At 45.5% G+C, this 26,884-nt stretch overlaps 2 protein-coding genes across 9 annotated transcripts in view; one reads left to right on the top strand and one right to left on the bottom strand.

Moving 5' to 3' along the window:
- Window positions 1–1,706: 1,706 nt before the first annotated feature.
- On the bottom strand, window positions 1,707–12,275 carry ggps1 (geranylgeranyl diphosphate synthase 1). Of its 2 annotated transcripts, XM_037466350.2 has the most exons (4): window positions 11,662–12,275; window positions 10,321–10,413; window positions 8,918–8,988; window positions 1,707–2,993 (listed from the first exon to the last, which is right to left on the bottom strand). In XM_037466350.2, the coding sequence occupies exons 2-4, from the start codon at window positions 10,391–10,393 to the stop codon at window positions 2,190–2,192; spliced, it is 948 nt and encodes a 315-aa protein (XP_037322247.2). In that variant the 5' UTR covers window positions 10,394–10,413; window positions 11,662–12,275; the 3' UTR covers window positions 1,707–2,189. The 2 variants fall into 2 exon arrangements, with proteins under 2 accessions (XP_037322247.2, XP_037322248.2); XM_037466351.2 differs by lacking the exons at window positions 8,918–8,988; window positions 11,662–12,275 and having other exon boundaries at window positions 10,321–10,389.
- Window positions 12,276–12,412: 137 nt separating this feature from the next.
- Window positions 12,413–26,884, top strand: part of arid4b (AT-rich interaction domain 4B) — a 31,196-nt gene continuing 16,724 nt past the window's right edge. The window contains exons 1-7 of one of the 7 annotated variants that reach the window (XM_037466345.2): window positions 12,413–12,589; window positions 14,629–14,671; window positions 22,352–22,462; window positions 24,952–25,017; window positions 25,319–25,409; window positions 25,941–26,020; window positions 26,146–26,237. In XM_037466345.2, coding sequence (XP_037322242.2) covers window positions 14,666–14,671; window positions 22,352–22,462; window positions 24,952–25,017; window positions 25,319–25,409; window positions 25,941–26,020; window positions 26,146–26,237 — 446 coding nt within the window. In that variant the 5' untranslated portion in view covers window positions 12,413–12,589; window positions 14,629–14,665. Of the gene's footprint in view, window positions 12,590–13,285; window positions 13,385–13,431; window positions 13,775–13,839; window positions 14,035–14,188; window positions 14,269–14,628; window positions 14,672–22,351; window positions 22,463–24,951; window positions 25,018–25,318; window positions 25,410–25,940; window positions 26,021–26,145; window positions 26,238–26,884 lie in introns of those variants that run through there. The other 6 variants (XM_037466347.2, XM_037466342.2, XM_037466348.2 and 3 more) reach the window with 6 other exon arrangements.

Below are 26,884 nucleotides of genomic sequence, written 5' to 3'. Positions count from 1 at the left end.
AGGGTGTAGATTTGTTTACCCTTTTTAGTGCATCCACCCTCCAATTCTCTGTTACATTCAAATTCAACTCACTTGTGCCTTTACCAATGCAGGAAGGATGAATAGAATGTCTGAATTCCTTGTTGCGTAGCTTGCTCACAACCACGCTCTTATCGACGCTTCCATCCGTGTGTTTATTATAATAAGATTTCACATTCACGGGGCCACCCGACATGGTCTCGTCAGCTTCTTCGTTCATGTTCACTGTGGTTTGTTGTTGTCTGAAGTCATGAACGCTAGTTGGTGCTCCAGTATAATCGGTCCTCCGAAGCTCATCCAGTGAGAAACGTTCCGCGGTGCAAGTGTAAAAATGCGTAAAAAATGTTTAATGTGTTATTTTTTGTGTAATTAATTCATCTTAATTCACATTGTAATTAATTAATCGTAATTAACGCGCTAAAGTCCCGGCCCTAAGTAATAGTAATAGTCAGATGTAGCTGGGATCAGATGATTCCGTCTTCTAAAACATTCGGTGAATGAACAACGTGTACTCGTTGTGGCCTTTAGCAATATGTGTGACTGACAAGCGAGGCGCAGAAATACCAGACTAAATTTTCAAAGCAAAAGAAAATAGAATAAACTGAATAGAGTAATATTTATATTTAACAAGAATAATCTACGTCAGTGCTTCCAAACAACACAAATGCATAACACGCTGCCCCGTGCTAGATAATCCCCAAAAACCATGAGGGACTCTGCGAGTGTTTCTGTTTTGATCTCGACTCAGACGCTGTGGGAGGAGACAGAAGAAAAGCCAACCGTGAGAGGCTTTGATTCTTCTAATGGGCCGAAGTCCGATCTGCAAAAAGCCACTTCAAAAGTCGCCGCCGTTTATCGAATCCAAAAGCCATTTGCATCACTGTTTCCCGCTGCTCGGGAGGAGAATTAGTGCAGGCGACGAATCCACAGATTTTCAAGACACTTGACATTTTGATGAAGAGTTGTGCTTTCAGAAAGCCACAGTTCAATCGCAAACACACACGCAACTGAGTGAATCGCGGCCGTCAAGAGCCTCAGTGAGTCAACAACGCTGTCTGGGGCCGATAGCCTCTGTCCTCCATGAGAGGGGGGGGGGGGGGGGGGGTCTGATAGACAGCGTCCTGTATATTCGTCCAACCCCCCTTGTGTGAGTGGATTGTCGCCTGTACGATTCAGCACGTTGTTTTGAATAATAAACACGTTCATCTGGTGCAAACAGGGGAAGGCTTAAGACTACAGATGCTGCAGCTAATGATGGCTCGTGTGTGTGTGTGTGTGTGTGTGTGTGTGTGTGTGCGCGTGCCCTTCCCGTCCTTTCACCCATACAAGTTGACCTATTATCTTTTTTTTGCCTTGACGCCACAAGGAGATGCTACATTTAGCAACGTTACACATCTTTTCAGGGCTTTTTATTCAACAGATGAAAAAAGGCCTTAACTGCAGCACAGCATCCCTCCACCAAATATAACAGGCCTAATGATACGAGTGTGGAAAGCTGCACTGGATCTGAACCACAGAAAGGCCGTCAGCAATAAAGCATCAAAGTTCATGTAAAGCAGAGCGCCGGCAGCATTAGCCACCGCGCTGCATAACACGGAGACAAATGAGCTGCAGAGGTCTCTTCTACAGGATTGGCACTCTGGAGCTCTAATCATGGAGCATATCCAAATCACACATCAGACACTGGAGACATCTAATTTTTAACACAGACTTATTTTTTAACAAAACAGCATTTACTCGGCACTAGATAAATAATTTCCATTCGTTGGCGAAACATAAAGAACACGTTTGTATTACCTGGAGTGAACATCAAAAGGAAGCCTTTTAAGCTTTGCTGCTGTCTTGATAATTCTTATCAGGGTAGGGGACACAAAACCGACCGAGATGTTAATTTATTTTGGGATTTATTCATTCCGTCGACTAAACAGCTACAATTCGGATCCAACAGTTTTGAAATGCTCACCGTAACAATCAGAAAACCCGAAAGGCAACATTCGCTTTGTGGTCTCGTCGCTGCTGAACGGAGACAAACATCTAACCTGGAGCACCCCGCTCAAGTTTGATCATCAAGGGGACTCGTTGCAACAAACCGGGACCCGTGTGGAGCTTTTGGGGCGAGCGTGAGTCTGCGTCTGTGCACCAGCGGAGCCTCCGTGTCGATGGAGTGTGCATCAGTGTATTTGGCTGCCGCGCCCCTCGCCGCCGGCCCCCGCCGTGGCTTCGGCCTCGCGGTGCATTTTGCTCAGGTGCGTGACCAGGCTCTCCAGCTGCGGGTTCCCCCCGAACTCCCCGATGAGGCGGTAGACCTCCGCCTCCAGGTCCTGCAGGGTCTGGCGGGTGTAGGCGAACGAGCCCACCTTCTCCAGGTAGTCCACGCAGTACCGCTTGATATCCGTGTTCTCCGTGCGCTGCCTCAGGATGTTCTGCACCTGCGTGCTCTCCGGGCGCGACCATATGGCGTGGATGGTGGGGAAGGAGAACTTGCCCTCGGTCAGGTCCTCGCAGAAGCTCTTGTTCTCGCTGTACTCGCGGGAGCTCAGGTTGGCGTAGTCGTCGCGGATCTGGAAGAACAGGCCCAGCGTGTCCAGGAGGGGCTTCAGGTCCTGTTTCCAGTCGGAGAAGAGCTGCATGAGGCCCACGGCCAGACCGAAGAGCCCCCCGGTCTTCTGCAGCACCATGTTGCGGTACTCCTGCTCGGTGGGACAGGTGTAGGTGTCCCTCCAGTGGATGTCCAGGCCCTGCCCCCGGTGGAGCTCCAGCAGCTGCCGGGTGAACACCGGCACGGCCTCGGGGTGCTCCAGGGTCAGCACCTTCTCCAGGCCCAGGAAGTAGACGTAGTTGGCCGAGTTGATGACGGAGGGGATGCCGTAGATGCTGTGCGCCACGGGGAAGCCCCGCCGCAGCTTGGAGCTGTCCTCAATGTCGTCGATGAGCAGGCTGGCGTTGTGCAGCATCTCCGTCACCTGGATGATCACCTGCACGCCAAAAAGACAGATGCCATCATCACAGCGCACAGAATTATTGTGCAATCACATCAGCGTTTCCATTTCATGCCTTCATTGTTGTGCTGTTTGGACTCTTTTCCTACTGTGGGCTTGTAAGGCAGCAGCAACGGGTTCTCTGGGAGCTCTGTGTAAATTATGCATTACAGCGTGCATACAGCAGAGGGTGCCACGTCTACACTCCTGCTCGAGTGATCTCGGATGTCAGCAAACAAAGCAGGCAGTCAATCGGAGAGAAGGAAAAGTTCAGCAGAGATGACCTCCTGACCGCAGCGCCCTTCGCTTTCCCAGATATCGACGGGGGCCGCGGCCCGTTTGATCCGCGCCGCCTCTGGAACTCGGGACGACGTAACCCTAACCCTAACCCGAGAGAGCACTGAGGAAACGTATTCACATACTTCCAAACTTACACCACTGTCCCCTCCGCTAAAGAGAGAAGGATGTGGAGCCCGAGTACCTTTCCCTCGCCATACGCGGCGAGCTAAACCGCTCCAAAAGCGCCATTCCAAGGCCTCCGCGGGCACCGATTAACACAAGTCGGCCAGGGTTGCCACCAGGTGTCTGCTGTCCTGCCGTAGCGCTCTGCTGATTTAACAAGACAAGCGGCGTGGCCTGGTAATGAAAGCTGTTTGTCCGCCCCCCGGGGAGCACAAAGAGGGACTCAGTGGGTCGGGGCAGATGGCCAAGGCCGGGCCAGTCCAGCGGTCCAGACGACAAACGCATCCTTTTCTTCGGCAGGGTCCCGACACTCGCTCGCCATGCAGCCTCAGAGAGCCACTTACAGGGGAGAGGGGGGCTGAGGGTAAAAGCCACAATGAACGCACACATGGAGGAGAAAAGGGGAATATTGCCAAAATCTTACTCGAGGATTCGGTGGCTCGTTGTTAACCGTCTAAATAGTCAGAGGCATTTAAGTGCCTTCACAGGTCCGCAAGACTTCATTGATTATCACCGGAGGGAACTGACAAAGCCACAGATCAGTCACCCATTAAGAATGCACACTGAGGTGGGGGGGGGGGACTCCAAAACAGAGCAGTCAGTATTGTGCATGAGCCCGTGCCACGGAGGAGTACAGAGCAGCGGTTAGCAGACTGCCGGGCTGCTGGAGTCTTGCCCTGGTTTTGACATGGTCCGCACCACACGATGAGCATGAACACGCCTCCTGGGTTGTGTCATTCACAAACGACTTATTCATCACCAGCAAATATAGCTCAACGTGGCAGATGTCTTACTGGTTATAACAAGATGCTCAAGAACCAATAGTACAAACCTAATCTGGGATTTGTGTTTTTATCTTGTTTGTTGATGCGGTTTGCCTTTTCTCCATCATCGTTTGCCTCGTATCGCTTTTGGAGCTGCGCAGTGAAGCCGAAGATTGTTTCACGAAGTGGACAGTAGAGCTCGTAACTAAGTCATTTCACAAGAGGGTTTACCCAAAGTCTTATTTAAAAGAGGTGGGTCCTAAATCCTTAAACCAAGACATTCATGGTCATCCTAAAGTACTTATACCCGCTCTAGTGATTAAATAGAACATAGGCAATGTGGTTGTTATTGAATTGAACACTAACTGCATTGATGTGAGATGTGTCGGGGCCTGTCTTGCTAACTGCTGAGTATGAAATAATTCTGGGGAAAAACCCTGCAGAGGTTTAACCAATGAACCGTCTAGCCTGATCCAGGTGTTGCTGCTGTAGGATCTACTGTAACAGCTTCTTATCTGCTTTGTGTAATAGTAACCGTCACAGGTTGTATCCGCATAGCTTGTCTTATTGTCTCATTATACCATTCAGGAGTTATGACTCACTCTGTTTCCTATTTCAATCTAGTTTCTTGTTATTTTCTAACGAGGCAGCTGCATTAGAGTCACTCTGCTTCCATCACATTAAAACCTCGGTCCATTTCTAAAATGTACCATTGCGGATACCAAAATCCACTTTTAAAAGAATTGGACCAATTGTTTTCAATTCATTTGGCAAGAAAAATGTCCAAGAATTGTCATTCCATCGTAAGATTCTAAAGGCGGTCAGAAAAGGACCTCAAATATGTGCGATAAGAGCAATTGAAAGACATTTGAACAATTCATTAAATGATTGATCTCTCCGTGAACTAATAGCCTTCATTTGCAATTCACTTATTCTTTTGACTAAATGCAAAAGCCCAGGACCAATTAGTGAATCCAAATGGAGCAGAGACATTCTTGAGTAATTTACAGTTGGGGAATGATGAAGGAAAGGTAATCTCTTGCTTAAGTCTTATGAAACCAAATGAATCATCACAAATTAAAAGAAAGATTGAAGGCTAAGCTGCAACAGCCGATATCACAGAGTAATGGAAAGGGATCCGCTGTGAAGCCCACTCGCTACCCGGTTTCAGTGGAAAGTTATTGCCAGATATTTTTTCCACCACCCCAGATAATGAAAAAAAAAAGGGCTTAACACACACCTCGCAAATGTTTGGGGAAATAGTGGAGCACAAACAGGAAAGCTCCTGATTAAGCTCCAAACTAAGAGCCTTCAGGGACAGTGAACAGCGAGCTGGTGCTGAAGCATCGTGACTGAGAGCAACGGTTCTTCTGGTTGGTTGAATTGTGTGAGGCAGCACGTACGAATGGAGAAGGAGGAAATAACTGACTCCTCAAGGTTACCAAAGAATAAATGAATGTGAGAAGAGATGGAGTCATATCATAAGCTTATTAGTGCAGCAATTTCCTCAACCGAGCTCACGGCCTGATGGAAGCATTTATTAAGTCCCAGATGGACTTGTTCATGTAGTCATGGCACCAATTTACCCATCCCTCAAAGCCTAGAAGACTAACAGACTATTTATTGTATTTGCAATGAATGAATCCCATTGGGTGGCATCTTTGTCTTTCTTTTCAGTTACTTGAATTACTATGTCATCAAGTACTTTTCTATTAAATGTACTATATTGATGTTTCACTTATTAGTATGTTATGAATTCAGGCCAACCGTGGTGGATAATATCATTTCCTATGAATAAAAACAAGAAAGGGGGGAGACGGAGGGAGTAAGAGGCGCAAAACGGTCTTTGAAATGCCAAACAAGGAATGTCTGTCTGAAGTGGAATTTCTTTGGGGGGGGGGGGGGTTCGGTTACAATCTGCATGAGTGTAGGTCATATGAAATGCCGACTTATCTCCCAACTCAACAGATCACAAATTGATCAGTCAATCTGAAACCTCTCAGGAGTCCAAGGAGCGCATATTCTCCTGAATTCATAATGTCAGCACTTCTCAGACAAGAAACGTAGCAAGAAAAATGTGAAAATGAAAGCTGAGTCGCTCCTTTTATTCATTTTGTACATCAAATGAATTCCTTTGAAGACATACAGCTCACTGTATTGGTAGCAGTGTGAAGGCTGTGATTACATTCCTAACTGCTGATGCAATGCGGGACGCAAACGGGATCAATCTTTTATATTCAATACTTCCTCAGAATGAGACTGACAACTGCAGTACTCACGCTTGCACCTGGTCTCTTGTTCTACTGGTACTGAAACCATCATCAGACAGGGGGAGGGACTTTCTTTGTCCATTGAGAGATGAAACGACCACAGGAGACAAAGTATGACCTCTGCTGCAGATGTCTAATTCCTGTGCTGTGGGGGGGGGTTATAAAACATTCAGGACTAAGGGTAACCTGTTGGGCAGCAGACCTAACGAGACCTGGCAGACTCCGTACTTTGCATTCTGCACCTCGAAAGGCACATGGATTCCATAAAACACAGCCCACGCCATGCAGTCAATCGCCTGAGCTCTCTACTGCTCAATGAAACCCATAAATCCTCAATGGTTCATTTAAAAATGAAGGAGACGCAGGAGGGCCAATCAGTCGGCTGTGTGTCGATGCACTTCGATGCATCCGTTGGAATCTCATCCGGCAGCATCCAAGAACGTGTTACAACCCTGTAATAGACGGATGAGTGGAGGCGGGAGTCTGCCTGGCAAGCGTCTGTTAATCATTTGCCTACAGAGGGGATCGGAAAACGCTTGAAGCTGAAAAATAAGAAGTCCCGCGGGATGTGTTTCAACATAAACAAACAATCTCAAAAACAAACCTGACTATTCCCGTCTCCTCCGCTATCCTCAGTACACCTTACAGCAAACATTTGTGCTACCGTCACGTACAGATTCTCATCCAACAAGCTGAAACGGAAAACTGATTTTTAAGGATTTCTGGACTGGTTATCCTACTCACTGTGGCACCATCCTCCCACTTCCCTAACACGGTGTTAAAAGCATGTAATCATGTAATAATATTAAGAGTGCAATGATTATAATTGGCTGGTAACTATCCTCATTATACTCACTGAATACTCCCTGATTATAAATAACCGTGCAAGAAACTGACATCATTTTATATGCAGTGATTTCCATCAACTTGGGGCTTTCCTTTTTTGATCAAACCTAAAAGTGCCAACATAATGCAACTGCTAAACTGAGCGAGTACTTAGTAACCCTAACCCTAACAGCAAAAAGCAGCTGATATGAATGAAAACACAGGGAAAGTTGTGTTGTTCTTTCCCCTTTGCTTTTCTGCCCGTACACTAGAGCTGTCAAAATTGCTCAAAAACGACATTTGAATATTTGCTTTAAAAAAACACATATATCCGAACAAATATCTGGTTGCACATTAGGCACAGGACAAATAAATACAACTACATAATATAAAGTCAGCACCGTAGCGCCACCCGCAGAGCAAACAGTCACGCCGCTGCTGCCACTATTTTTTTGTTTTTTTACATTTGAATATCTGTTTACTTTTCAAATATATATTTGAATATTCATTGACAGCCCTAGCGTCCACCAACAGCTGCACCTCCAGCCACCAGTCCTTCCCACTCCTAAAGTTTGCGGATGACACCACCTTCATTGGACTCCTCTCTGGTGGAGGTGAGACCGACTACAGGTGTGAGATTGTCCATTTGGTGACCAGTTGAGTGCTGAACTACTTGCTCAACACTCTAAAGACACCAGAGATGGCTGGAGATTTTGTAGCACAATTTCCCCTTGCGCACTGACACAAGTGACCTTTGGCCTCCAACAGTCTGGCAATGATAGCAGCAGTCAATAGTTTCTCAGGAAGTCCATGGCAGTTGTAAAAAGGCATCATGTGACACATTCACCTGCTGATTTCGATGCTTCCATTTATGTGTTTGAAGAGGTTGTACTTTGGGTGACAAAGAAAAGCTGATTATTCTTATATATCTTTTGTTGAAGACAAGGAATTAACCTTAAGCTATGTATTATGATGTATTAAGTTATTCGTAAATAAACAAAGTATGATAGATCAATCTCAAATTTTTTTTTCTTCTGATATAATCCAAATGATCTCTGGGCTTGGTGTTCAGCATCTGAGCCACTATTGATCGAACATTCAATCAAATCGACTACACGTAATCAAACGGGCTCGCTGGGGCGGTCTCAAGTCAAGTCGATTCTACGCAGTTTTTTGTCCTCCTGGCCCCCAAAACTTCACCTTATGGTTCAAACTCACTGCAGTCATGAACCTGTTTGAGACAGCAGCATGTAGCTATTTTTGGACAAAAAGGAACATAGTGTACACAACCTGCCCAGCACCAACCCACAGACCAATGTAGCAACAAGCTGAGTCCGATTGGAGTTTTGTTTTTTAGATAGATTTTAGTGTCAGTGTCCATATGAATACATATACAATATACTCCGTATATAGACATATTTTTAAGTGGAGATTCAGTTTACACTATGTTGTATGTATTTTTTTTGTGTAAATAGTGAGACAAATTTCTTGACTGTGCACATACTTATCCAACTTCAACAATGTATTCAAAATAAATTATTTAAGTATTCTTGTAAAAATAAATTGCCTGAATGCTAAGAGGCTTGAAATGATTCCTCACCTGCAGTTTGTCCTCTGGAACATTCAACCAGTGGTTAAATGCTTGTGACAGTTTTGTCCTCACTTGCTTTCCTGAAAAGAGTGTGGAAAAAGAAAAGATTCAATTAAGTGCTTTCCTGACTAACATTCGATCAGTGTTTTGGGTCATCATTTATCGAATCACCTCACACTGATATCCCCCCAACTGTTGTAGACAGCAGTCTGCAATTGACAGTGAGAATTAAAAAAAATCCTCGTACAGACTAAACATTTTTTGGACTCCCACATGCAGCAGGCATCTATCTAAAAATGTATGCATGTGAATACGCAGATTCTATCAAAGATGGCCAGTGTTGATTTCCACAATCACATACATTGATAAAACAGCATTTGTCAGTTTAAACTGTTTTCTAGCCTAAATAATGACTTAAACGCCTTTGTATGTGTGTAACATTATCTAACGATCCACGTGCTGAGCTGATTGGTCTGTAGATGGCGTATTATATACGAGTCAGTCACATTCTGATGAAGGATCATGGAGATCTACCCTAGTCAGAAGTGAACCTCCGTTGAAGGACTAATACACTCGAGAGTTAACCACAAAGTATCTTGCTTACCCCAAATCCTGCTTCATAATACAGGTCCCTGGTAAAAAGCATGTGTTTCCTTTAACCCATTGGACTAATCCTAATTCTAAATTGTGATGGTGGTGGATACAATTTATCTTAAACTAACAAAAAACACAAGTCTTAAAAGCACTGGAATTTTTCTTAAATGACATTGTCTTTTGCAAAGAAGAATGGCTCTTCTTGTGAGTCTGAATCACACAGTGAGACCGTAAAAGAGGAAACATTCCAACTTACAGAAACCTGTAGGAATTGTCCTATTTAACCAAATAGAAACTTTGGTTTGAATACGTTTGTTCTCTGTTGACAAAGCGTGACCAATCAAAACTGAAAAGCTAAATGAAGCGGTGTCCAAAACAGCAACGTGGGTGCACTCCGTCAAAAGATATTACACAGAAAATGGATTTAAAACCAGCACACAACTACGCATAGGCTGCTGATTTTCAAGCTATTAAAAGTTGGGTCATAAATGTGTGAACACCAGCCTCAGAAATGAGAACACCAGATTACAGATTGGATGAATCGATTACTAGTATGACAAACATTCCCAACCATAACCTACCAAATATGCAAAAAGAAAATGGAAAACACATCACCTAGCGACGAACCACGCTCTGGCTCTGCGCTGAGCTTGTATATTTACACCAAAGCCTTTTATCACATGTATCTTTTTAGGCATTTTTGTACGCACTCAATGTACCTCTAGGATTCATCACCACCATATTGCTTCCAATGACCTTTTAGCTGCTTTAGCGGACTTCTCCACCACTCGGCACTGACTGATTTGAGATAGACTCACCTGGCAGTTGCAACAAGTACTTGTATGGTTCGAGAAGAATTCGCTCAGAGGCAGCTTCCGAGTTGCCATCCATTTCTTCTGGTTTACACAAAACTGTGACAGAGGAAAAAATGACATAACAGAGTGAAATAAGTGCAAGTCCACAATCCCACATGATCTGAAATCTCCCTTTTAACTGACAATGTTACAGAGGAGGAGAGCGTTGACATGACAGGAAAAGTATGAGACGGGAAGGGTATCTTGGTGCAAACAACATCAGAGATATAACTAACTTAGCAGATAAAATAAAAATGAATAATTCATGAGGTAATGCACTGTGTTTCGTGCTGAGCCATGAATACTCTGTATGCCTGAACTACCCGTACAATCATATTCATATGTGAATCATAGAAATTTGTCCAATAAAAGTAGAAAGGTTGTCTGTGACAGCTAGTGATCTTCAAAGGAAAAATCCCTCTCAATCATTGATATAATATCACTTATTCATTGCAGAAGACAGCAGTTGAGGTTTAATTCCAGAAAAGGCTCAGGCAAGATCTATTAGATCATTTAGATCTTGTCACATAAGAGACATTTATCAAAAACTATTATGCAGAAATGGAAGGAACTCAATTCAGTTTAAAAAAAAGTTACCATTCCCTGTAGTTCCGCTAGTGAACAAATGATGATGTGAAGCCTCACATTATGATCCAATTATTAGACTGCAGAGAAAGTTTCTATTATATCACAAAATGATGCGATCCATTTCAACCAGAGACTGTGCAATATTATATTAGGAAGACCATGTCAGATATTATTTATGAGTCATCATTGCTGATCAAAAATTGACACCATAAGATGTGGTTAGCTACTAGTTTAATAGTACTGTATGTGACACCGCCTTGCGACTGCTAATCGTGTGTACACTATAACTACATCCTTTAATGAAAAAATTAAAATATTAAAGAAAAACATATCAATACATGCATATTTATCTGCAACAAGTGCCTTACCATAATTATCTAAGTTAACTTAGGTAATCTCCTTTTTGTTATGTCGATTACAGGTTTGAACCAAACCATTACTCAGTTAAATTATGTATATTTCAAATTCAGAATTCAAAATGTTATACTGAAATAAAACCAAAAAGGTAGTGTTAAAAGTTCAATTTCAAGGAGGGTCAAGTTAAAAAAAAATATATATATATATATATATAAATATATATATTAGTTCTGTCATGTTGATAATCCTGATCATTAATTAATTGAAACCCTAAAAGATCACATTATTTATTTTTGATTTACACAGTGACCCACATAGCATACATACACAGGGAGCTCCAGAGTTCTTAACTCCACCCACCTTTCCGCTGCCTGTCGGTCTGCTGCTATGCCGGTCCTGTCTTCCCGTTAGCCCGACTGCTAGTTAGCCAGCATTAGCAGGCTAACATGAACGCGCTATAAAAACCAGTTGAGCATTTATTTGTTTATTTTTCCGAATAAAAACGTCCACTTCAACAGTAGACGGCTAAGGCACACTACAAGACTACCAAATTCACACTTTCTCATTATTTGTGTATGTCCGTGTGTTACCAGCCAATTCACCGGATGCTATAATAAGCTAACATCGCTATTACTACGCGCTGTCCAGACACTTTTCAAAACGAGCTAACGTTAGTTGTGATGAGTTAGCTATACGTCCCTATGTCGTTACAGAGCAGGCGCAGAGTAGGTGGGGTGCCTTGCATATTGTGTGTTGAAATTGTATTTATGCGTTGCCCGGTAAAAACTTCCGGCCTGTACTGAAAAGAGAGACGCACGCATTCGTCTCAACAGGATAGTCTGTGATACATATCGAGCGTACACCTATTCCAAAGATGGGGGATGTAGTTTTTCACGTTGTATTGTGATACCAAACTACTGGGGCAACGTCATACATCTAACCTTGTGTGTTTTTCTCATCGATCAGCCAATTATAAACGTCTAAGGCGTTTCCACCTCATTGAACAACCCAATGGGTAAGTGTATTTCACAGAGAGGCGGGATTATGCGGCTGTCAGTCATCCCATGGAGGCGGGGCAAAAGGATCACAGAAAGAGCTAGGCTAGAGGAGCTACTCAACAAGGCAAACAGCAACGCTCTGCGAAACGACTGTTAACCATCCGGATCCAACACCAACCAGGGGCCAACGGACGACGTTTAAACTTGCGTATTTCTCACTTAAATGTGCCTATGGATTACTAATACCCATTCGTCGAAAAACCGGGGTGTTTCTCAACTTGACAGCATATGTAAGCCTGCTTTTGTTCGGCAAAGCCATCGCTATTTTGAAAATCTCACTAGCTTGCTTCGCTTGCTGCCAACCTTGACGGTAGCTAACTTGTTAACTAATTACGTGATATGTTTCGGAAGATTGTATGGAATTAATGAATTGAGACGACTCGACAGCACAAAACCGACGGCCGAGATTAACCAAATAAACTTGCTGGATAATAAAGTTATGCTGCAGCCAGCCTCATTAAGCCGATGAGCACAGCGAGAGGTTATGCTACTCCGGGGCTGAATAGTTTCGAGCCTGTCGGAGTGTTTGTGTTGCCGAGCGGAGGAATCCTCGTCGATGTGTTTGTCGTCGAGCAGCGCCTGTCAGGGTGTTCCCCCGCAGCCGTTAAAAAGTGCTTATTACACGGAGCCCTCCGCGATCCGCACGCGCTTATAACATCGCTGCGGGATGTGATGTGTCGACCAGCGACCAAACGGCGCAGCCGAACGGCTCAATTGCACCGTCAGGCTTTTTCTTTTGTGCCACCCGCATCGGTGGCTTCTTGCGATTTTAGCTACTCGCCCGGGTCGGACCAGACGGGCTATCTCGCATGGAGGAATAGACCCGTTTGATCAGTTGTTATATGACAAGATGCGATGTGGACTACTCCCCCCCCCCCTCCCCTGCTGGATAGCACCTACGTTATTCCCTGTATGTGTGTGTGTGTGTGAGAGCTGTATTTTGCACATTTCCGTAACTGGCGACCCCGGCGCCGAGTAACTGTCGGGAGATTTATCGGTGGAGAGATTTAAATGGACTGAATACTGTAAGTTAAACTAAGGCATCGGGTTGAAGCACGGCCGAGGCTCAGGGGGCGAATGTGCATTTTTATGCTCTTCTTTTGGTGGGCGGTCAATCATTCACTTGCAGCGGCTGAACTAGCGGGTCGTCTGGGCGGATGACATCGTATCCCTCGCGACCCAGAGCCACAAACGAGGGCTGCGACCTTGGCTTCTGTTTTTTTTTTCAAAATTTGTTTTATTTTAACGATTAAATGTAATCGAGGTCCTCCCCGAGCTTGACCTTGTTGCGAACCGTCTTCGTCCACTTGTTTTCCCGTTCCGTCGGAAGCGACCTCGCTCATCCTCGCTCGGGGGAACATGCCAGACGAGTCGATCCGGAGAACATTTTTTGTTGTTGTTGCGTGGAATGAAAAGTGAGTTCCTGCACGGGGCTAATTTCTCACTTTCGGTTCTCCAACTTGACGCCGTTAAGCACCAGCCGGCGCTGACGGGACATTTTCTCTGCTGGGTCTGGTTCAGCGGCCGCGCTGCGTGCTCGTACGCGGGCTTGTTATCGAGCGCGCGGCGCACCGAGACAACGGGAGCAAAGCGACCAAAATGAACGGTCCCCGGTGCAGTTTTTTTTTTAAATTTATGTTTTAAAAAGAAACAGAACTGGCTCTAAAGAGAACAGGTGAATTGCTGCAACCGCTCCCCGCACATTTCCACTGTTTGTTAGCTGAAGTGCTCTCTTTTTTTCTCCCATTTTTTTTTTTTGCCGAATGTCCGCTTTAGAAATGGCGTCATCCTCCGCCGTGGTGTTGGTGTAGTCAGTGCGGTGCAGACAGCGGGCTCACATACGCACGCACGCACACACACACGGCACGCTGCCGTACTCCAAAGAACCGAGCACCGCGTGGATTTCACGGTATCCGTGACTTTATCGGAAAGTACTCGGTGATCCGTGCGTGTGAGCGGAGGCTGGTTCCCTCGGTGTTGGGTCTGGGTGCAGGGAGGCGTTACATAAAACGGCATCTACTTGTAACACGGATATTCTTATTTGCGGGGTGTTTGGCCACACGGCGTCAACATTTTAAACTTTCTCGAATGAGTCAGAATGAAGCCCTCGGCCCTTAAATGGAGATCTAAAGTGTATATTAAGTGTTGACGGTCTGCCGCCCGGATTATTATTATTTTTCTCATGGCATCCAGCAGTAGCACAATAAGTGATGTCATCATAACATCAAAATGTAGTCAGCTTTTTCAACCGCTTGTTTTTCCTCTCCAGATTCGTTCCACTGGTCACCTGGAGGACTCATCGGGAGATGAAGGTAGGATCATTACGTTTACTTTACACCTGTTTGATGCCACTACTGCAGTCTTAGCCCGAATTCCATTCAACTCCTGTGTAAACAAGCGTTAACCAGGAACCTCCAACATAAAAAGGACCACTGTAATATATGAATATTTGATATGCCTGGCGTCATCCTTTAGTTCTCACGAGTGAGGCTTGTCTGAACTTTTTGCTAAATGTCAATCTTCAAGCACAGCAAAGACAAGTGTGTTGGACATGGGCCAAAGCAAAGCGTTTATTTCATAAGCATGGCGGTGAGTTTCTACTGTCTCCAGTTTTATTTGCAAACACACTTTTGGAGATTTATGTTGCACATTGTAATGCAATTCTTATTTTTACCACATGCTGAGATATGGCCTGGACACGTAGTGATATACGCAGAGTTAATTTTATCAACTACGTTCATAGAGAGTCATAATAGAGTCTGGGCGTCTGGTGCCCCTCGATACATCGCTGACGCCAACGAATGGGCCGAGACATCGTCAAATCATCAAAAAGTCGCTAAAGTCAAAGCTCTTAATTGTTCAGTACAAAGGCTGCGGGCATCTTTCTTATAGCTCCAATGGATCGACAAAGTTTTGGCCTGTAGTTATGCCTGCAAGTTGTTACCACGTGTCAGCCGGACGTAGAGTCACCACATGCATGGATGTTTCACCGCTTTGTTACATGCAAGAGTCTGTATCCAGTGTAGAGGGATTAGGGGAAAGAATAAAGCCAATACGAGATGTGGGCACTTTGTTATTGGAGAGCTGGCGGTGGGCAAATTAAAAGCTGGTCTAGTAATGATTTGTAGTCTGTCCCTTTTGGCCGTAATCATGTTGTGCTTATTGTGCTTAATCACTGTATCACCCACCCACTGCTAGCAGTCTACTAAAGTATCCAATTAAAATGCAACCAAGAGCACCGTTGGATGTAAGAAGGAACAGTAGCATCTGCTTTTGTGTTCATTATTCATTCAATTTGGTAAAATGAAACGAGAGGGGCAGGGAAGCTCCCGAGTCCTTTCTGTTGCCCGCATTCATACTCGCCCGACTAGACTGGTGCTGACTCCAACTGCATGATGATGTGTGGTTATGTAATAAAACGGTTTGTGCCACCGGAAGACAATGGAGTTCTGAGTGTCGTGACGAGGAATGCATTCCGCTCAACAGAGACACGGTTTAGAAACCAATGGTCACACCGTGGGCTGGCTTTGCTGCTTGATTTCTTTCGCAAATATCTACTTGGTGGAGGGAGGGAGGGGTGGGGGGGGGGGCTGAACATGAGAAAGTTCATTAAACTGATGCCGTTGGGGCCCATGGCCATTCTGCAGTAGTTGTTCCCTCCAGCTGGATATAGCAGGGGTCTGTTATTAGATGATTATTATGTTTACACACGCTTAGTTTCATAGCCGCTGACAGGAGGGTGTTTCCGCGTTGACATTTCGGGTTTAATGCTTTAGCACTTTGCTGTTTTCATCTATTGGTGCTTGAGGACTGCTTACTTGTTTCATTGCTCTGCATATTCGGAGCATCTGCTCAGTGCTTTAACTGTAAACTAATGTGTAATGGGACTACTTTTTTTATTATGTTCGCTTAGCATTTCATGTCTCTCTGGCTTATGGTCCACAGCCGTCGTCCGTCAACTGCACGCACACACACACATATACATACACCCACTGTGTGCTGGATTGAACACTGACATAAACATTATATATGTTTTTATAACATTATGGTATAGTTTACATGCCTGTGATTGCGTGCTCATGGTGACAACCAAAACGGGGGCTTATCATACAGCCTATGTGTGACTCCTGGCTGCATTGTTAGGTCGAAGGCTAGAGCTTTACAACAAGTGGAATACAGGCATTAAAAACTGGAGGTGTAGGGTTTGTAAGAAGTGGGAGGCAGGAGACATGGGAAGTCTAATGACAGATGCTCTTCGGTTGCATTTTTGCTAGTTGAATCCAGGCTATTTAGGGCCTAAATGTCACTATATATCTCCCCTTCTGTTTCAATTTGGACAATTCAGTTTGAGATCTTTATGGAACTACATTACTAACTGTGATTGACAGTCCAAGGTTGCTCAATTGGGTCCACACAGAAACGTTTTTTTAATTTTTTAAACCAAATCTGAAACTTGCTTTGCTGTGGGAGTGAAACGTGTTTAGTTAAGTAATTCCCACATTTAGATGAGTTAACAGCATGTGGGGATACGGTGGTGTGGTATCTACTAAAGCATTGGAGAAGAGATCGTTTGCAGGTCAGGTGCAGGTGTCCATGGTAGTTGGAGGTGTCAATGCCTACCTGAGCGTAGAACACACTTGCTCTCTGTCTGTGTGTGTGTGTGTTGTTATCAGAGCGTTCCCTCGCTGTGTTGACTTGTAGCCAAAGCACACGCTTGAGTGCATGTTAGAGCATGCGAGCACGGCCATGCTCGTGTACGCAGCTCGCAGCTGATAACGCCGCCCTGATCGACGAGCCTGAGATTAGGAAAGTGTGTAAGCGGGATCATTTGTAGGGCTGTAAAAATCTTTAGGGAAGGGTTTTTTTTTTTTATTGTCACTAATTAAATGTCTGTGTACAACATCAGCATCACGCTAAAAAGAAACCTCACATGGCCATATTACAAGGCTTAAAAGACTGCTACGTGTCATTCAGCAGGGATGTGCAAACATTGAGACGTTCCATCCGTAGTTGTCCAACCTTTAAAGGCCTCATGTTTGGTGAGTGGTCGGGGGAATTAGCTGCTTTGAGATTGTACGTATCAGGGATTAGCAGAGTTTTGAGAGAAAAAGTGAAGTGGCCTACTTCACCTACTTGAATAGTTTGATACTGGAGGAGTGAACTTACCGGGACAGGCCTGCATTTTGGGGAACAACTGTGTGAACAAAAGGTATATCGATTTTTCTCTAAAGCCTCCAAGGCATCGCCAAGGCAACTCCGACCGAAAGCACCAGTCGCTGGAACTGTGGCTTTGTGACTTTGGTTTGGACAAAGAGGTGATTCACAGCAGGATTATTGTACGTGTGCGCTAGGCCGGGTCGGAGCTTAATTCTGTCCTGGATGCCTCTTGTTTGTTTTCTGTGTTTGGCCTACAAGCCTTTTTTGTTATAGCACAATAAAACGAGTCAGAAACAAATGTTTTATGATGTTCCAGAAATGCCGATGAGTGCCTTAAATGTGCTTTCTTAAAGTTGCAGAGTTTGGCACACGGCTCGTACACTTGGTGTGATGGAGGCATTTGACTCTGTGCAGCTGAATATTGACCAGTTAACGTTCCGAACATCTTTTACTGTGTAACTTGAAACACATCAACTGACAATGGTGACACATCCATCCAAACCACAACGACACATTGGATTAAATGCTGGGCAATGGTAGTTTCCTAAAAACTCTGATGCATTGATGATGGGATGTTGATGCTAGGTTTGCCTTTTTAGTTTCAACAGTACAGTAAAAGCAAAAAGTAAAAAAATGGAAATTGGTTAGTAAGTTGAACTGAAGGATGGTGTACGAGTAAATGTAAAGGGACATTTAACAGGTCAGATGTCAATTAACCACCACTTTGGCTTTAGTGGTACAAACTCAGCGAGAGGCTGGTGCAAGTGTGTCTTGAGGGATCAGCAGTGGGTTTCGTCCTGTCACAAACAGCCTGTGGCTGGTTGAGGGATGACTGAAATGAGCACCATAGTGAACTACACGTGTTTCACCCCACACGTATTGCTATCCGTATTCTATTGTTTTTTTTAGGTCTTTTTACTGAGCTGTAGACTAAAATTGCTACAGTCCCTCAAGCTGTCGAAGAAATGCCCTATAAGCAGCGGGGGGGGGGGCTTATTTATTGACTGGCGCTCCGGGGAGTTGGCTGTTACATTTTTCATGACCTGAGAGTCTTCATTGAGCCGAAACGGATCTCATTCCGCTGTTGCTTTTACTGTGTCTCCCCGGTATGTGTTTTTTTTTCTTTCTCTCTTCTTTTTCATGCCTCGATGTGGCAGCTTTATCTGTCGTGCTCCCTGACCAGCAAGAAGCATCGGTGGTGATTCAAAAGCCGGGACGGAAGTGCTTCATTTCCAACATCAGCAGATTGTTCCTTCTGTGGATGGTGGGGGGGGGGGAAGAAAGCTTTTAAGGCATGAATAAATCAAAGTTTGTACCCAATGTGGTGTCCTGCGCTGGAGCATCCTTGGTGTGTGTGTCTTCCAGTGCCAGCCGCAGGTGCGATTTGTCACCTCATGCCAAGTCCCATTTGTGTGCGTTTTCCACGCCGGTGGCCCTGGGTGACTATCCAGAGAGGTGGGTTTGATCGCACGGCTCCTATTACTGTTACGGGGGACTCGTGATGAATACGGCTCTGCTCCCCGTGTGACAGAACCTCGGAAGAGAGGCGCTCCCCCGAGGTGCGCCGCCTCATTTCTAAGTTGGGAGAACGGATGCTACACCCCACAAAGGCCTAGGACTGCCGCCTCTCCGAGTTTAGTCATCCTGATGGGTTGGTCTTCTGAGCTTGTCTGTCGTGCAGCCGTGGAGAAGGGCGGACGGGGGGGGGGGGGGGGGGGGGAGGGTTGAGCTCATCCATGAATAGTTTTGAGTTTAATGCAAAGAGGTGGGGCATTAGGAGTGGTAACAACAAACCATTTTCTTCGCTTGAGCTGGCATGTGAGCGTGACAAATGTAAATCTGGCATCAAGTGTTGTGTCATCCCCCCCCCCCCTCCCGCCTTGTTAAACAGCCACAGCTGTCCAGATAACCCGAGCTGCCCTGCACGAGTCGCTTGCATGATTCTACCTCTAAGAGGGAGGGGAAAGGGAACCGACTCAGAGCAGAGGAAGCAACAAAGGAGTCGTATCAGACGTCCAGGAGGAGTGTTGCGCTGCAGGAGTAGCAGTCGGGCTGACAGCCGAGGCGGTGAGCTGGTGGAAATGGCCTCGGCGTGGTGTAAACCGGGTGTTGCCCCGGGGCAGCTGGGGCTGAGGCCAGATTGCACCGGAGACTAACGAGGTGTTTGTCTGTGGAGGTGGGCGGGCTGAAAGGCACTGGACTCTGCCCCAGAATCCCATCTGTCAGAATCCCTGAGACACCGGAGGCCCAGCCCTGTGCTGGTGTGTGACTGCGCTGTGCCCCCCCCCCTCCCTCCAACGCGGAGGATGTAACTCGTTAGTCTGCCAACACACATCGTTTCTCGTCTATTTTTGTGTTCGCAGCCAGTTCCAATTTTTGTTTTCTTTTGTTGTTTTTCTAAACAGGTGTTTGATTTATTTAAACTGTTCCTTGCAGTGTCGCCTGTCAATTATTTTTTTCTATTACACTTTTGTATCACAGATGATAAACACGTTCACTAATTTACCCTTGAGCCCCCCTCAGAAAGTAATTTGTGTATAAAACCAACCAATGCATCGTTTAAAAAATGAATAATTGAAACTATAGGGGGGGGGACGGTACATGGCCTTCCTGGGTTGGTTCAGGCTAAGCTGTTTAGCATGCCGCAGCAGATAGACAACTTAATGGGTAAAACGCGCCCCCCATTGTGTCTGTCCCACGTGTGCCGAGGACGGCATTCCGAACTGTACATCCGATACCCTCAGTCTGGGTCCAATAGCGGTACCGTCAGAGCCCAAAGTGAATCATTACTTTCCATTCATGCTTAAGAAATGTTCACAGATCCAGAAGAGGCTGTTACACCATGCTTACACGTAGTGTACAGTACACTGGATTTCTTCTTTGTTACCAGCTGCCAAACTAGTTGTTTGGCTTGATTGCTTGGCTGAGGGATCGTTTAAAACTGGTTGGATTTAAAAAAAAAAAAAAAAAAAAAAAAAGTGGGTCACGCTGAGGCGAGTCACACAGTGCCAAACCTCACTGGTTTATCAAAGAACCAGGCATTCAGGATCCAAAGTTTCTAGTCTGCCGATCCACATTATCTTCACCCCTGTTAATGTCTTAGATTAATGAATTAGATTTCATTTTTTTGGTGTTAGTTGTCTGTAAGATACGGTAATGTGGGATATGGCCTCCGGTAGCAAATAAATTGAAGAGGGATATGAAACCCTTTTATGTTCTTTTGGATAATTGGACATTGGATATTTTTAACCTTGTTTCCGTTTCACCTGTTTCTGTTTCATCAGCGGGGCCACACCATGCTCATGCTTCTGCAGTGGATTTCACAGGGCAATACGAGCAGTTCAGGGACGACACTGATCATGTTGATTTGACCCCGATTGTGATCGGAGTTATTTAACATTGAATATCTGCCTGTTTTCAATTGAATGTTGATGATTTATACATGAAACCGCTATGCACCTACTGCTAATGTAGACGTACAAATATATCCAATACAGTTGTGTCCCAGTAATGGTAGGGCATGTGTAGCATCACTGCAGAGGGGAGTCTCTGCAGTTATGTCCCTTTAAAACTGTTGGCTTCTTTCTTTTATATTCTTTTCAAGCCACTCAAGGTTTAGTTCTCATGCCATTAGAGTTAACACCATGGCAGGACTGTAAGTCATTTTTATGTAGAGACAAATGTCACCCTGCAAGTTAAAGGTCTCCAATATATACCCATTTAATGTCTTCCAAGACTTCCTGCAGCCGCTGGTTTCAGTTTAAAGTTTTTTGCTTTTCTGTTGTCGTTTCTGGTTGGGATGGCAACAATGAACAGCTGCTGTGTGCTTAGGAATACATACGATTTATAAATGGTGTGTGGGTATGAAATAAACAAACAAGTAATTAGCTTGTGGTATGAAATTCAGGATGCATAATGCGTCTATAGAAACAAGTACTTAATGAACAGAGCCATCTCTCTGCAGTGTTTCCCCTAGGTTTACCCTGTTATAATGGCAGGGGAAACACTGCTCCGTAGTAGTGGTAGTTCTGACTAATTTGTAGCTTGTTCATTTCTACTGGGCATAAGTACATTTTATTCATAAATAAGATACGTTTTTGTATTTAAGCCGATAAACAAACCGACAAAGCGATATTATGCCGATGAGGACTTGCACCTAGAATTATCAGAGCCACTCAGTGACTGGTGTCGTGCAGGGCTGAAAAGGTTGGACTCATGCATGCATACGTACACTTAAAGGATTGTTTTGCACGTGAGAGGAGGAGCGGATCTTTTCCTCCAGTTACACACATTGTAATAAAACATTGGCCAAGCGACAGGGGAAAAAAATGACACGCTCCATTTGGTATCGCTGTGTCCTCACATCGAGTCTCGTTGTAGAGAGATGTCTGACTGTACCTCTGTTCGTCTAGTGGCGGCTCCGGTAACAACCACAGTAAATCCATCTCTACACTAAATGAACTACGAACAGCTTGAGCCCTGGTGTTTCTCCTACCATTCTAAAACACTCAAGTCTGTTTTTTATCTATGCGCAACACTCATACGGTCTGTTCTTAAAGTTGATGAACATCCAATTATGATACAGAATGGCACTATTTGTTTCGAATCATTTAATAATTTGTAGTGATCAAAGCAGCAGTGAAGTGGCCTTTTTGTTTGCTCCCCCAGAGGCTTGTTTTCCCATACCCAGAGCAGATGGTATGTGTTTTTGCATAGCCGGCCAACACCATGTGAAACTTGAATGCGTGTCCTGCCGCCTCAGCTGTAAGAAAACGGTACACTTCAAAGAAAAAAAGCCTTTACATTCACTTGATTTCCTATTTTTGTTTCCTCAGACTCTGGAGGAGCCCCCCTACTTGACAGTAGGGACGGATGTCAGTGCCAAGTACCGAGGGGCTTTCTGTGAGGCCAAGATTAAGACAGCCAAGAGACTAGTCAAGGCCAAGGTAAGTTTCAAAGATCTTCTGTGAAGCTCATCTCCGCGTTAATGCACCTCCGTAGTGGATCCTCCAAAACCACACTTGAAAGTCCCCTTACAAGATGCTGTTCTCGTCTCCAGCTGTGTAACTTGCATGCTAGAACTCCCACCACCTGTTTTTAAGTTGTTAATACTGCTCGCAGGGCCCCAGATGTGACAGATGCAGGGTCTGGCCTGGCCCTCCAGGTACCCGTCGCATCCCCAAGTGTTCCTCCTGCTCGCTGCTTTTCCATTTCTGATGTGGGAACGCCCCCCCCCCCCCCCCCCCCCCCCCATCGCGTTACAGTATCTCATTTCCCAGTGGGGCCAAAGCATCTGGATAATACAACAGAGACAGACCGCTTGTCTGGGAGGAGCAAAGATTAGACACCGGCTTTTTCACTACGTCAATGCACTGTCCCCCCACTGTCCCCCCGTGGAGACAAAAAAGCAGCGACGTGATGCCATTCTTGTCCCCCCCCCGCTGAGATTATCTACTGGCGTGCCTTTTGGTCTTGTGGACGGAGACAAACAACATGCCCAAGTCGACCGCGTGATTCCTTTTGAGTTGAGAAATGCAAAGGAAGCTAATGGGGTAGTTTTGCCTCATACATTAATTACAATGGTAATTGGCTGAGTGTGGGTTTGTGTTTGGTTAACTGCGATAGGAATGTGAGGCTGGGTTACACGAACAGAGAACACAGCAATTATTCTGCGGCTGTTGTTGAATCTGAATATTCCCCTGTAATGGATTCCTCTTTAGCGCTTTGGTTCATTAATCTCCATCTGCTTGTTTAACAAAGTCGATGGTGGCAGCGTGTGGCACTCGGGTTCTCTGTGATATTTAAGGCCCGGGAAGAGATGTGTATGGCATTGGTATTGATGATGATGATGATCCCAGCTAGAATTAGCACCGCGTCAGCATCACTCTCCGTCACACGTTCCCCCCCCACAACTGGTGTCCTTCGAACAGATGATTATGATTAATCATCTGCAGAAAGGAAAGAGGACGTGTGCGTGCACTAAGTGAAACAACTTGGGTTGTTGAAAGTCTAGTTCATTTTATTTTCAAAACTCCCAGCAGCAGAGTACTGCCCCGATGCGTCCACACACACACACACACACACACACACACACACACATGTAGAAACACTGCTTTTATGTGTTTTCATTTCTCATACTGGAAGCACAATGAAACTGCCTGCAGCTCAGCGAGACGGGCTCCTGTAAGGTAATGGACTGTGTGAGCTCCTGACAAACCTTTTCACATCGCACCATAAACACGCCAGAAGGATCTAATATGTCAGATATACGGTTTCATATCTTATTCCGATATTTTGATGTCAGGCCTAAGCGGTCGTGCGCTTTGTGTCGTCGGTGGAGGAGCGTGTTGTTGACGCTCGTCTGCGAGTGTCATCCTCCCTTTTGTCTGAACAGCGGAGCCTCCCGCTCCCCCTCCAAAAAGGAAGGCGGTCCACTGTTATTATATCCATCACTGCCAAAATGCCTTTTATTCCTTTTTCTGCCATCTGATTTTATGAGATGACATTTTAACGGCATCATACAGTACGCGTTTCTGTCCTTCATTGTCTGTGTGCCGCCTTCATAGCGGGGCTTTGATTGCCGTTTGTACTGCGGTTGTGTTGAAAACAGACTTGAGAGAGCCTCGTATCAACTCGTTACCTGCAGGCTTGTTTTCTGAGATGGGGTGCTTATCTTTTTCTGCTCGTGGCGGCTCCTTCTAAACTAAATGAGTCGTTAAAGGCAAAGCCTGTATTCCATTCAAATTATGTTACTATTTTACTAGCATGTGCTCTCAGAAATGACTTGAGTTTCCCTCAGGCAACCGAGAGGGAAGCACATGCGCTCGTTGATTCATATTTCAGGCAGGGAGGGGCATCTTTGATGCTAAGATGACGCCGCGCCTCTGGCTGCTTCGGCTATTTACTCACATGCTCCTTGGAAAATATGTCGGCTCGAAAAAGTGTGTGTGTGTGTGTGTGTCTGGCCGTCTCGTGGCCTTCAATTGCGTGTTTTGTGTGTTTAAAGTGTTATCGGCACAGCGGGATCAGATCATGATCTACCACGGCTCACTTAGGGGAGGCTATTGTGGCAGAGAGGGGTGGGGGGGGGGGTCGCTTAGTCTTGCCCTAAAAAATCCCGACAGGAATCTACTGCAGTTGGGGGGGCTGCAGATGCAGGGCAGTTGCCAGTTGGACGGGGGCGGAGGGTTGGGGGGTGTGAGTCACTTAACGGTGCCTGAAAGGAACCATTGCATAAAATATTCAGACACCCACGGCTGCTTGCCTAATGACACCAGGAAGTCTTTTCCAGTCTGTTATCGCAAAGCACAGCGTCCTGCGTGTAGGAGCCCATGGTTGTAGTCGTTAGCAGACCCTGTGCATTGGACGATGATGAAGGCCGTTTTAGGAATCGTATGTTTATCCTCGGTACTGATTCTCCTCCCTCTGTCCTCAGGTGACCTTTAAACCGGATCTGTCCACAGCTGAGGTTCATGATGAAAACATCAAAGGAGCTCTGAAGGTGAGGCAGGATGGAGATGGGGGAGGCTGATGGGCTCCCACAGTCAGCTGGACCATTTCCGTAACACACATGTTGTTGTGAATTACCATTCATTACGTTAGTTAGGTCTTTTGGTTTTTTTTGGGCTCAGACTATGAGTGTAGAAAGGCGTTACTTCAATCTACTACTGCTACTGCTCTAATGTCACTCAGCCATGATTCTTGTGTCAGCGATATTGTTGTCTCGTTACTTAAAAACCCATTTCACTAATCAATAGTAGCCCATTAGGATGCCACATAACAGCAGAGTGTCTGTCCCACAGGTGGGTGCTGTGGTGGAGGTGAAGAATCAGGATGGAGTTTACCAGGAGGCCACAATCAATAAGCTGACCGATGCTAGTATATATACTGTTGGTAAGTTTCTCTCCTTCAGTGAGCTCTCCCTGCATAAATGTTACAGAACATGTTTGTGTAAGAGACACTCCAAAAGTTTTTCAGGGTTTATTTTTTCCTTTTGTATTTACACTGAACTTGGAAGCAAGAACCGGTATTCAATCAATTCATAACAATTTAGTGCTTTCCTTCAGTGCTGCAGGAATACTAAAAAGTTGCTATTGTTTATATTCAATATGTACATGTGTGTCTCGGAGGATTAGATATTAGTTAATAAATAAATAAATGAAATCAGCAAATCCTCAGACACTTCCCTTACATCTTTTATTTTCCCACGTGTGAGTTCATTCTGTGTCTGAGAGAGCGTCCTTGAAGCTGTGATAACACAGGGAGCTGCCTGCTGGAGAATCCTTCTAAGCCCTAAAAACACAAGCATAATTGGTTTTTAACAAATCATAAATCCACCAGACATTTAGAGGCCAAAGTTTTAGGGTGTGTTTCTGTGGGCTCCCGTCCCGCCCCCAGCCGCCTAACAGTCTCTCGTCCCTGCAGTGTTTGACGACGGCGATGAGAAGACCCTGAGGCGCTCCTCTCTCTGCCTGAAAGGAGCGCGCCACTTTGCAGAGAGCGAGGCGAGTATTGGGCCTTCCTTCCGCAACTCACGAAATCTCACAGAGAGAAATTCTTTGCGTCTGATAATGTAGCGCTGACACTCTTTGCTGTTGCCCCCCCCCCCCCCCCCCCCCCCCGCGCGCAGACCCTCGACAGACTCCCCCTCACCAACCCCGAGCACTTCGGCACGCCCGTCATCGGCAAGAAGGGCAACCGCGGCAGGCGATCGAACCCGATGTGAGTATCGCCCTCTCCCCTGTGTGCACATCACACTATAACTTTAATATATCAGCGGTCTGCCATGCTGGCAGCAGGGGATTGTTCTCTACCAATCCAGCCGTCTGTAATAGGCTCCCCTAATCCAAGGATGCCAACGGCAGTCGAAATGAAAGGTTTACTCTCGTCTCCATCCGCTCATGAACGGCGTGCGTGACCCGAAACCGGAGAGCTGAGTCTCCTCCTGCAGCCCCTTAATCACGCCGGCATGTACAGGCAGCCGTAGTCCTGCTGACTCTTATCTTTTTTTTTTTGTCTTCTTTGACTAAAATGTTCGAGTGGGTTTTTTATGTTGGATTTTCCGGCTCCTGGGAGATGGGGAATAGAAGCAGGTTCCGGCTTTTGGGCGGAGCAATTTAACTGTGGCTCCTTTGAGTTGTAAAGAGGAACTTGTGCCACGTTATTTTGTTGTCCTACACCCCGTGCTCATGGCAATCAGAGAAAAGTCAATACTGCTTTAAACATTGATGTACTATTGACGCTGGTCCGTACCAGCTGTGCATTAACACCGTGGACTGGTTGTCTTGCTGTGCTCTAATTGTGTTTTAATTCTTCAATTACGAGGATTGACGATGCAGTGATTGACATTGCTGGGGGGAAAAAGACTG

The sequence above is a fragment of the Pungitius pungitius genome, chromosome 13 (assembly GCF_949316345.1).
Source record: "Pungitius pungitius chromosome 13, fPunPun2.1, whole genome shotgun sequence".
In the NCBI taxonomy this organism is placed as follows: domain Eukaryota; kingdom Metazoa; phylum Chordata; class Actinopteri; order Perciformes; family Gasterosteidae; genus Pungitius; species Pungitius pungitius.
The sequence above is the reverse complement of the archived record's forward strand: the minus strand, read 5'-3'. Positions and strand labels throughout refer to the sequence as shown.

Bases quoted from the DNA above. Each gene is read 5' to 3' on its own strand.
- ggps1 (XM_037466350.2), bottom strand. From the start codon at position 10,393: ATGGATGGCAACTCGGAAGCTGCCTCTGAGCGAATTCTTCTCGAACCA. The intron at 8,989-10,320 runs GTGAGTCTATCT...CACTCTTTTCAG, and splicing joins GTACTTGTTGCAACTGCCAG to GAAAGCAAGTGAGGACAAAA. The intron at 2,994-8,917 runs GTGAGGAATCAT...TTTGGCGTGCAG, and splicing joins TTCCAGAGGACAAACTGCAG to GTGATCATCCAGGTGACGGA.